The sequence below is a fragment of the Corvus moneduloides genome, chromosome 1, assembly GCF_009650955.1.
Source record: "Corvus moneduloides isolate bCorMon1 chromosome 1, bCorMon1.pri, whole genome shotgun sequence".
NCBI classification, from domain to species: Eukaryota; Metazoa; Chordata; class Aves; order Passeriformes; family Corvidae; genus Corvus; species Corvus moneduloides.
In genome coordinates this window covers 121,333,654-121,346,171 of record NC_045476.1, presented here as the reverse complement: position 1 = coordinate 121,346,171, position 12,518 = coordinate 121,333,654, and the positions used below count along the sequence as shown (strand labels likewise).

Sequence of the window (12,518 nt, the reverse complement as noted above, 5' to 3'; positions counted from 1 at the left end):
CTATAAAGTATGTTGCAGTTAATCATATAAGAAAGACAAAACCACTCAAATATTTAGTGGCAGAGGACATATATTGTTGCAATTTTTACACAGAAAAACTAGTCTTAGATTTTTCAGGATGTAATTACAGTGTAAAAGGTAAGAATAGTTTCTATAAAAGGTAACAGAGTACATGAACTTACAAGAGAAAAGCTGAACCTCCTCTGACTTCTCCTAAACAAAGATGCTGTGCATTAAAACTGACAGCAGTGTAGTTTTTGCAAACTGGATCATCATCAGTATATACCAGTTCAATCCATCTGCATGTGGTGGCTCACAGGTCAGAAAAGGGGTAATATACTACTAACTAACAATTTGTCTGAATAAAAACATGTCAGTGCTTTCATTCCCAGGAGAAAATGTGTGAGACAATACTTGCACAGGCTAATATGCTAATATGGCTTGGGTAAGTGTGTAAAACTCCTGGCAACACCAATGAAAACTGTTCTAACCATATGAATATATCACAATTAGAAAATCAATATTACAATCAGGATTAGGTGAATTATAGTTGTGGTGGGTGGCTTTGTCAAAAAAGTCATGACTTTTTGGTCATGTGAGAAAAACAAATCTATCTTTAAACATTCTGATATATAATTTCTCTATAAAAAGTCACTATAATCTGTAGCAGAATGTTATCCATCTCTGCTCATCTGACCATCGAGTAAATATAAGGAACAGGAAATGTGTGAAGAAAGAATAATGCAGCTGAGGTACAATTTTGTCCTTGCTTGTATCCAGTAAGTACTTCACTCAGTGTACTCTCATTCCCGGTATTACAAGGACAACTTAATTCCTGAAAGGTTCTCTTGTGATATTTAATAACAAACAAGGTAGCATGTAAGCCAGTAAGAATATCTAAATAGCTGGATTTTGTCCTTGACCTACAGATTGTTTTTCCTTGTCTGTCCATGAACTTCAGTTAACAAATATGTATCACATCGTCATAATAACTCAAAGATTGTATTTCAGGTGATCTCTTCTGAGCATTAGATTGCAAGCTGTTTGGGTAGACCAAAAGCAATTACTTACATAAAACAATAATAACTTGAGAGCTGCAGAAGGTCATAAATTTTTTTTAATTGCATCAATATTTCATATGGGCCTAATTTGGTAATGTACCAAAAGACGATCACCAAGGCAGTTGTTCTCACCTGTATCCGTTCAACTTCTAAAAAAGTTGCTGTTTGGAAGGCTTTTTCCCATAGTGTTAGGTCGGACTCTAGTTCCACAGAAAAGTAAAGATCTTCTCCAGACTCAGACTGGACACTGAAGCAATGTTTCCGACGGTCCAGTAGATCACTGTCCTGATGAAAACCTGAAGTTATATAATCTGGCATACATCAATTAATATTTTTAATTGCAAACATTTATGCCTCAAACCCAGCATGTTTAAATGGCATTTTAAATGACAGTAGTAACTACCGAGAGCTGAGGAACTGAAAATTAGAGGCTTGGTCTAAACACTGATATTTCAATGAATTTTAAGAAGGATGCCTATATTCAGAATGGTATGGGACAGCATATCTCTGGCATTACCTTTAAATATTTTAACAAATCACTTCTCAAAAATGTTATCAGCTATACACTTTTAGATTAGATAAATTCTATGAAAGTTTTCCACTTTCTATTCACATGAGGAACACAAATATCAGCTATTTGACTCACACACTCTACTCTGGAAAGCTGGTCAAAGGAAGGCATTTATTTTAAGAAGTATGAAAAGTCCATATGTTCTATTTTCTTTATAGAGGCTAGGGAAAACAAGTTCATATTTCTGGAAGCTTACAAAATCCAACATAAAATTTGTCCTTAAATCGACACTGCCAGGAGAGACTATAGTGGCTGCCCATGGTTAGGATTCTGGCTTTGGTCCTGGAGGAGAAAATTACTTTTGGCTTTATTTTCAACATAACATCACACAATAGATATGAGGTTACAAATATTTAATAATTAATGATTGCTGCATTTGTAATTGGTACTAAACCAGAGAATAAGCAAGCTAATCAGGAAATCCATTCATTAAAAAGACTTCAATTTAAAAAAAAAAAAATGATTTATTTAATACAGGATGCTTTAGGCTAAAATTCTGGCGCATAACTTGTTCTTGTGAAAAATAGGTTTGCAGAAACAGGTTTAATTAATTTAGTCCCTGCTACATCAAAGAAGCTGCCGCAAGTCACAAGCTCACCAGCTGTCCTTGCCAATACATCTGGAAATTTGGGTATAAGTAGCCTGCATGAAATTTCCACAAAGCTACCCCATAACAAAGGGCAGAGTTAAGTTCAGTAAAGGAGACTCACGGGACAGTATTGCCTTCTGGTTATACACAACTTGAACAGAACAAGGGGAGCACAATCAGCTGAAGCAAGCTGGAAGAGCAGCTTACATTGCTCAAGTCAGTTCTCCCCGGGGCAGAGAACCAGGAACTTAAGCTGATTGAGAACAAAATATATAAAACAGGAACCTGTCTGAAGCTATCACTGTCAGGTATTCAAGTAGGTAATGGGAGACCAAGCAGTACTTTCCCCTTTCCATTCATTCAGTAGAAATGTGACAGACTTGTTCAAGAAAGCCAGTACAGGATGCATTCATGAATGCTTCTGGTTCAAGCCTGCTTTACAATTTCTAGAAGAATCGGCTGTGGAGGCAACATACCCTCTCTTTGCAATCACTATGACAAAAACAAGTTGCTAGGATGTTAAAATGACCAGTCAGTGTGGAAAAATCTCCTTCCTTACTTCCAACAAATCCTAAGCTTCGTAGCTCTACTGTGTTAAGTCATGTATGAAAAAAATCAGCATGAACGTTTGATCTTAAAAGACAGCATTTCAAAAGAAAATATATTTTTCCAGACTTTTCTTCTAAATATTCACAGGGCTGTGTAGTTGAACCAGTTAGGTGTAGCTCAATAATAGTCTATGTCCTATCAGAAACACTGTCTCTTTTTTCAGTATCTCTTTTTTCTCCTTTTTTTTTCCTTTCCATTCAGGCCTTTCTTCCAAAACTGAAGTGTCAATTCTGTTCACAGTATGTCCTGACCAGCATTCAAAATAGATGTTATAATATCCAGGTTGTTGTTAAGGACATTTATGCTCCATTGCACACACAGCCTGAAAGCACACAGAGCAGCAGCACTGTGACAAATGTTTAACCTTGTGGATATGTGTAGCAACATAAAGCACAGTGTCGCAGAATGGCTTGGGTTGGAAGGGACCTTAAAGATCTTCCAGCTCCAACCTTTTATGGTTGTGAAACCTTTCACTTGACCAGGTTACTCAGAGCCCCATCCAGTCCGGCCTTGAACACTTCCAGGGGTGGGACATCCATAACTTCTCTGTTCCAGTGCCTCACTACCCCCACAATAAGGAATTTCTTCCTAACCTCTAGTCTAAACCTACTCTCTTACAGTTTGAAGCCATTCTGCCTTGTTTTGTCACTACATGCACTCGAAAAACGTCCCTCTCCATCTCTCTTATAGGATCCCCTTAGGTACCGAAAGGCTGCAATAACTTCACCCTGAAGCCTTCTCTTTTCCAGGCTGAACAATCTCAATTCTGGATGAATAAAAGCACTGGAAAACCCTCACTCCTCCAGGGAAGAAAAGCTACTTCTTTTAGTATAACAACACTTCTTGTCTAACAGGTCTTAAATGGGGTCTTGAAATCCCTGTGCTTCCAGAACTAAACCAGATTGAATGGGCCTCTTGGCCCATAACCCAAAGGACCCATTCAGCATGGAGTGCGGCAAGACTCATGTGTAAGGTACATGTATTTCCTGGGGAAGGTTTCAGTCCTTCATAGCTACAACCTCAGAAGAAACTAAAAATATTTTGAACTCATCTTTACCTATTCTTGACAAAGTTAGTAGAGAATAAGCAATTATTAGTAATGCAGGTTCTTAAAGTTTTTCTGAAACATGACTATGGCTCTATGTGGGATCATAGGAATCACTGTCATTAAAGTAACTGAAGTAATAACCCCTGTTTTCAAATGGGAGGGAGCTTAGTGCATGGCTCAGTTCCAGAATGCATATCTCTATTTAGCTGGGCACAGCTAAGGTTTGATGCTTTTAAATTACACTCTTAGACTCTTCCAGGCTTTTTTTGTCTCCTATTGAGAAGAATATGCTGTCAAGGAAAAAGGAAAGAGTTATTGCATAGACTGTGAAAAACAAAATGTTATAAGTTGTACTGAGATTGGTCTCTGTTAAAAAGCGTTTGAAAAATGCAAAAATCTCTGGAGGCTTTGAAGTGACTAAATAAAAACCTGTTTATTTTACTATCAACATTGCTAGTAATAATTGTACTAGATTTTTCTAAGCATTACATCAAACCTAGATGATGAAAAAAGAAGAGTTAAATGGGATCTACAATAATTACCCAGGTTTTTGCTACTTATGTATGAAAATGAGAGCATGCTTTGATTTAGGAAAGACCTAATCACTACTAGGTAACACTTCCCCTCAGTGTTTTGCATATAAAAAGTTTAGAATATTTCAACTACTACATTATATTGTGACAAACAGTACACATAATGGACTCATTTATTATTGAAATTTACATTCTGTGAAGTTCTTATTCAGAATGAAAACAAAATTCAACATTTCCACAGAAATAATAATTTAACCAAATAATAATTTCAATTTGTGATTAGCTCTTATGGATATACTTGTGATTTTGATATCAACATCTATGGTTAAGCCTATGGTAAGAGAAGTGTAAGTCAAAGAAATTTAAATGATGTATTTTAGTTTTTCCAAAATTGCTAACATACATATGAAGTATTCCTTTCCTTCTTAGTGGTATTCCATTCTGTTTGTGAAAACAGTTATGTGCAAGGTTCCCTTTAGTGCTGCTTCTGCAACTTATTCTGCTTTTTCTGCAAGATCTTTCTTTAGTTTTGCATTTCTTTTCAAGCATTAAAAATCTGTATTCTGCATTTATAGAATCTCATAATTTGTACAATGGATAACTGGACAAAACAATATGTAGGCAAAGATAAAAGATAGCTATCCAAACGTCCTTATACAGGCAGGAATTTAAAGCAATTTTATTTTTTAAGGAATCCAACTGAAAATTGTTCAATAGTCCACTAATTTAAAATAAACTTGTCAGGAGTCTCAAAACCAGGTCTGGATTAAGCAGGAATCTTCATTAACTGCCTCAGGAGTCTCAAAACCAGGTCTGGATTAAGCAGGAATCTTCATTAACTGCCTTTTAAGAAACCACTACTTCAACTAAAATATAAATGTCATTCTACCCATTTAAGCATTTGCTATGACCCTGTATTTTTATATTCACTTACTAGTCAATGAGGGACACAAGCCAATTTCATGTTGACTTTTTAAGAACCCTTTCATACTGTTAATGATTAGTTGTACCATTTGCCCCTGATGTTCTCGTTGTGAATTAATAAAACTGTCTGAAGAGAAACACACACAAAACTTTTACCAGCATGTTAATTGTCACTAGCAGGAAAGTAGTCCTGCTGAAGGATGGGCTGTGAGGAAAGACCTTGGCTTACACCCAGCTTCAGGGTAATCCAGCATCTCTGCTGACAGGACAGTATGACTCCTGCTTGCCTAATTAATAATGATATCCATGTTAAGTGAGAGTAATAAATTTGTCCATGGGAACTAAGCATGGCTCATTAGGCAGGTCCTTTCAAATTAAGGCAGAATGCTTCTTTATCACTAAGTAGTGACTTCACATTCTCTTCTGCAGAGGTAATCTTTCTCTTTTGTAAGACTGCTCTCTCCAGAAGCAGCACTGCTTCTTTTTGATGACTTGTGTCTTTTCATTTTAAGTATGATGAGTGCATTAAATATTCATATTTTGGGTATTATTTAAATCTGCTAATATTGTGATGGTCAGTGAAAGTTGAGTTGTTCTATTCTACAAGGCTCTGTGCAATAGAAAACAAAGCTAGATCTGTCACTTTCATGCTCATGGAGTGATTTTTACCAAGGAGATGCTCAAGAACTGTCTGGAAGCCTGATTTACCTGTGAAGTTACATGTAATATACAGTGGCATCTGTATTTGGCCACGGAACTGTAAATGTTAGTGACACTGGCAAACAGTTTTTGACATGAACAACAATTCATGTAAGAGGTTCAAAACCATCCTACATAGACAAAATAGACTTTGACTTTCAAGAAAATTTTATTTCAGTTGTTTAAATGAGGTAAATGTTTACGTCTCTCATATTAATTATAATAGTTCTTCAAAACACATAAATGAGAAAACAAACAAAACCTGTTTTCTCTGTTGACTAGTTTAGGCAGTTCCGCAGAAAGAAATCTGTCCTATCATAATCAAGATTCAAACCTAGCACCTAAATCCTCTCAAGATAAAAAGCATTCTCTCATGCAATAACTCCAAAGCAACTGTAAAAATGAATCACATCCTGCCTTCACCCTTGCTGGCACCAGTGCCCCGATTGTTTTACTGCTTGTGTCTCCTTTCACTGATCAATTCTGGCTACATAAACATACATCCTTCTTTCTAAAGGCATATAATGATCTACTTCTTTAGCTGGAATTTAGGGAACACTTTGCTTGAGCATCACCATTAGTTGCTATGGTGATGGTTCTAATAGCCTTTACAGGCAGTAGGGAACAGATTCACTCCAGAGTGAAAAAAGGTACAGCTTCTCCAACATATCCTCATTACTCAAGAAATAAAGAAAAAATATCCATGTAGGCATGTGTTTGTACATAGCTCATCTTATTTGGACCCCTGAATTTTATTGTTAAGAAGTGTAAAAAAAATATTGAAATTGCAGATATGTATATACACACACACACATTTAAGTAAACACAGAATTGCAGCTAAACTAAAACTGGATAGAATATATTTTCATGTTCAGATTTTACAAAAAATATGTTTACTCAAGGGGAAAACTGTTTATAATTGCAGGATAAATTTTACTTTTAATTAAATTCCCATTAGAAAGATCTGTCTGATGGCTGGAGAGAAATAGAAAGGTTCATTCCCTGTAATCTATTAGGTTCAGCAGTAAACTCAAATCACTTTCTTATTCTGCCTGAATAGGAAAATTAATTTCCTCTTCTGCCTGACTAAAAGACAGTCTTGAAGACCCTCACCTGAATCAGAGCAAGAGTCTGAAAACAGGTTTCCTCTGAGTCAGTGCCATAATCGTGTCTATTTCTTAATGAACTCTAGTGAGAAACTTGTTTATTTTATTGCCATATGAGGAAAAGTTTCAAAATGTTCACCAAACTGACTAATCTTTTGAAGAAATACATTATTCTAATACTTTGCAGAGATGCATTAGTGGTTATTTTCTGCTACAGAGAAATCAGAGACTAGTATAATTACAAACAGATACTAAAAAAATGTGCTGATCATCTCTTCGGAGAGTTACAAAGGTTTTTTACTTCTCCTAACTTTCAAACATTTTTGCTGCAAATTATGTTTAAGAACAGATCCTATAAGAGTAAATATAATTATAATGGACAGCAATGCTAAAGAGTGATCCTGTCTTTTCATTTTGACCCTTATTAATTGCAGTTGATTTTTTTCCATGTTAGTTGTCTGCCTGAGGATATTTTTGTATTTTATATTATAGTTAAAACAGCTAAATCAGTTCTGTAAAATAAATTAGAAAAAGGAATTGAATTGGTTTGTCCCAGTTAAAAGGAAAGAAATAAACAGAGAAGCATCAGCCCCTGAATCTGCTTTTTGGGCTGCTCTGGGACCTCCATTCTTTGGAATAGCAATGGCTGATTCAGGAACAGGGGCACTTTTGCTGCCCTTAAGAAGAAAAGTTAAGATCTACCAAAAAAACTTAGTTGTTCTGGGAAAAATTTGACTGTTACCATTTTGAAGATTTCATTCTGAACATCCTGCATCCCTGTGGCATATAGGAAGAGAACCTTCCCTATTTTCCCAGCTATTAGGAGTTGTTATCTTACTGGTCATGGTAAGTGAGAACAGGATACTCTGAATTTCCTTAAAGTGACTATGCACCTCTTCAATAAGAGAAAAAACACCTGACTCAACACCAGAAGTGGACAAAGAAATTATATAGAAGAAAAGTCCTTTTAATTCTCCTTTTTGTCAGTTTTTGTGTTTGGGTTTTTTTCCCCCACTTTAGATGTATTTGTTTTAAAGGCAGGAAAAGATCTTTTAAAGGTCTTCCTCATGAAGGACAGAAACATTGGAAGGAAAAGGATTAAACCTGATTAAATAAAAGTTTGGAAAATTACCCACCAAATTGATTATTCATTATATCAAAAGAATTACCTACTTGACTGCATACTCTTTTTTATTTATTTTCCTTTCTTTTTTGGACAGAATTCCTTACTTACTCAAAAAGCTTGCCAATACATTATGTCAAGGTGAGAGTATGTTAGGGTAGCATAGTGAAAAGCATTTGTGTTGAATATCAGTATGTCAGAAAATTTCTATAAGCAAATGTGTAAAAAAATTTTTTACATGTACTTGCTAATAATGCTAAGAAAAAAGTTAAAAAGGGACTATAGTAAAAAAGGTCCTATCATAAAACCACAAGATAAGGATTTGTTAAGAAATTAGTATTTCTGGTTTCACTGCTGGCTCTGGCTGTTGAGAGCAATCAACAAGCAGACCTCCACTATGAAGAGAATGCACCAAATGAAGTTTTGAATAGTTGCCCCGGAAACAGGAACAATTTATTTCATATAAGGATTGGGACACAGTTCCAGTGAAAAATACAAAATTATCACTGCTGCATGAATGCCTACAGTCACAAAATCTTTGTGCAATAAAACTGCAACATCTCAAGCTAAATTTAAGTATTGCAATAGCCAGAAATAAAGATGGGAAAAAAACTCAGATCATTAAAGTCTGTGACCATAAAATAAGAGAAAACTGATAAATTAGAGAAAACTGCTACACAAAAATCTACTAAAATTGATGTGTCAGAGTATATTATTTAATACAATAATGAATCACTCAAATCTTTAGAAATGCTCTGATTAGATTAAATTAATGGAAGGAAACTTCTCAAGCTGCAGATAAATCTAAAATATCTTGGATTTAAGACATATACTTGTCTTTCCCAAGTATCCTTACATAGTATTTATATTTCACACCTTACTTCTGCTCTTTTACAAAATTCCTTCTGCCTTATGTAAAAACCTAATTTGGCTTTGTTTTTCAAGGATGTTGCAACAGCACTGTCAGTCTCATAACTAGACAGGCAACAAAAAGCAATTTCTGCAACAGAGAGGTTGCAGAAGTCATTTAAAAATTTATTTTGTGTATTTGTTATTCTTTTTCTTTTCCTCTGTGTGTTTACCTTGTTATTTTTTCGAGGAAGAAGGATCAGACTCCAAGATTGGCAGCCCCAGCCCAACACAACTGATTTATTTTTCACCCAAAAGGTGACAGTTTATATTAATATTGCATAAAAAATGTCAGAACAAGGAGGGGGGAGGGGAGTTAAGAAAAAATGAAAAACCTTTCTAAAGTTAACAGGGAACATGAAAAGCCTTATTTAATAAGTTTACATTTCAAATACTGCTTGTCCTTCCTTTTTGAAACAAACCAAAAATGAACAAGCCTTTATACAGTGGTACTTGTCATGCATGTAATAACGCTGCCTCTTTGCTGTCAGAAAAGACTTACATGGTGCTGCAGAGTTACAGCAACACCAACACCTTTAAAACACAGGCCCCATTAAATTTATCCAGATTAGCACGGATTAGGGCTCATATAACTATGTACACGTTGAGGAGAAACGAACAGAAATAACATACAGAATCACAGAAAACATTTATGAGCTGGCCAGAGGTGCAGCCATCTACTGCCTGTCTCTATGCATGGTAGGAGCAGCTACACACCAGCTTACACTCAAAAGGATCCAGGGGTGGAAATTCAGTGGCCTTGTCAGGAGCTCTATTTCAGTAAAGAAGTTTTTCCTTATAGCCTAACTGAAGACAGTTTAGTGCTGGTCTTGATGCCAGTGGACATAGAGATATTTATGACTCTTACTATTTTTCTTATCTTAGAAGACAACTATAATTCTATTTAGAGGGGAAACAGACCCTCTTTTCTGTGGAAACATTAGATACTCTTAAATGTAGGACAGAAGGCAAACCGAAGACTGAAAATTACTTCAATTGTTTTCAACTGAAATACTCAACAGTTTAGCATTCTTGCCAAGAACTGGCTCCTGGCTAAACCCTGGCTGAAAATCTAATACTTCTTGGATGCAGCATTAAACTATTCATAAAAGGGATTCATTACTTCTGCCTCTTAAGCATTTAGAGTACGTGCAAAGTATTTTAGTGGAATCACATCAAGATGCAAGTCTCACCATTGAGCAAACTATATGAATGATAGACCTCAACATATGTTCTCTACCTGCACTTTATATGTTTATGTGTCTATTGGCATTATTTTTAAAATTTATCTGAATGCATTAACATTGCCAGTAGTTTCACATCCTTTTTATATCATCCTTTTCCCATACTTGACTTACTGGAAATGGACAGCATAATTACAGGCAATTTAAGTGGGAAAAATTAACATAACTACATTTGAGGATTTTACACATACTAACAGCTAAAATAAGGAAGGAATCACAAGTCTTCTGAGACACCAAGTTGGTCCTGATTAATATAGCAAGAAAATTATAGCTGCACTGATGTGAATGGTACTAACTGTAAACATCAATGATTCACTATCCTGACATGTTGCCAGCATAGCCTGCCTTACACAGTTATCCTCACATTTCAGTTCAGAGCTGATCTGACACTTGAATATGTTTCCTCTTTTATGCTGAATAAAGCATGCTCTAACTGTGAATCTCTAAATATTTTTGCATGACACTGAAGATAGGAGGCAGGTGACACAACTATAGAAAGCATTTTCTCACCATTAAAAGGAGATGCTTGGATGAGCTCTAGAACATAACTCAAGCAAAAAGGATAGAGAAGTGCAATCTTTTATGCTATTGTTCCTAATTTGCCTGAAAAATGAAACAAACTTTTTTCTACCTCCTATATGGAAACATTGTTTAAATATTTATTTACCAATTTATCTAAGGTACTTAAATCTTGTTAAATTATACACACTTACACATGCATACACATGCACACACACTCTCAAAACACATGTTAAAACTGTGTATCAAAAATACAAGAAGTACCAAAAAAAACATATACAGTTAAATCAGCTTCAAAATACTGAACAGGATAAGGCCACGTGCCTATCTGAAGTTAGTGATAGAAATACCTGCTTTTCTGGAGTATTGAATATTTGTTCAATTGCAACATTAAAATTAGTTGGCTGTTAATGGGGCTTTACTCCTCAAAATAAAGCATAAGGTGAAACAAGCTTCTTGCAGAATAAATTAGGAATATTTATTGATAGCAAATCCTACCAGGGGTTCTATCGAAAATAACTCATAGACACACTTTAACGTCAAAAGTGGTACCATTAGATTTTCTTGCCTGACAAATTTCTTAACAAGGATTGCAGATTTTCATCTACATGCTAGTGTCACCATTTGCATCAGTCTGAATAAACTCATGATTAAAAAATAAGAGTGGTTCCAATGCTATCAACTTCTTACTGGTACCTTTCACTGACTAATCAGCACAGCCTTTACAGTTCCTGCCTTCTTCCCCATTTTAACTTGCCTGACTTTGATTTCTATTCACTTTCTTTTTACCTGTTTCTTTTTAGGGTTAAAGAGTTCTTCAGTGCCTTATTTTCTCTCTGCTTCCACCCCTTAATCAACAGACCTATTGAATTTTTAATAAATTATTTCATATGCTGATCAATTTAAGGATTTACCTCCCCAGGTCCTAAGTTATTTGCACTTCCATAAATGCTCCTTTTACATCAAACATAGCCCACTGCTCTTTGTTGTTATTTCACAATGAATGATTTAAACCAATTTAATTAAAATGTGATTTTTGTACTCAGCCTACTTTACCTAGGTTTCATGTCAAAAATTATTTAATCCCCAAAATATTAACAATAAATAGCTTCATATTTATGAGATATGTATTTTGATTTGGTATTTTGTAAACTTTATACAGAACCTTTTTTTATAATAGTTTACTGGTATGGTAGTGTATGAAAGTGGTTATGACAGTTTGGGTTTTTTTCTTTTATACTTTCTTACTATATAAAATTGTAAATACTGAAGTAGAAGATCAATGCACTTTTTGCTGAATTTCTTTCAATAAAACTGTCTTTTTACACAGTCAAAAGACTGCTTTTTAAAGTGTACTTTTATGCTTCAAATTTTAAGGGTCTTCCTGGTTATTTTGCAGGTCCTAATCAAGTTAAGAATAGTGACTTATTGCCTTGCTTCTTCTTTCCTTTCTTTGTAATCTGGTGGGGAAAATAAAATAAAAAAATATACTGTTACAACCAAATAGTGATTTATTTGATGAGTACTATAAATATGAATCCACTAGCTATAAATCATATAATAATCTCTGACATCTCTGATTA

The 12,518-nt window shown here is 34.9% G+C and overlaps 1 protein-coding gene across 4 annotated transcripts in view; it reads right to left on the bottom strand.

Annotated features, from left to right (window-relative positions):
- SNTG1 (syntrophin gamma 1) overlaps positions 1–12,518 on the bottom strand; it is a 335,889-nt gene that overhangs the window by 31,737 nt on the left and 291,634 nt on the right. For all 4 annotated transcript variants that reach the window (XM_032125031.1, XM_032125012.1, XM_032125003.1 and 1 more), the window contains one exon: positions 1,194–1,346. In XM_032125031.1, coding sequence (XP_031980922.1) covers positions 1,194–1,346 — 153 coding nt within the window. The remainder of the gene's footprint in view (positions 1–1,193; positions 1,347–12,518) is intronic.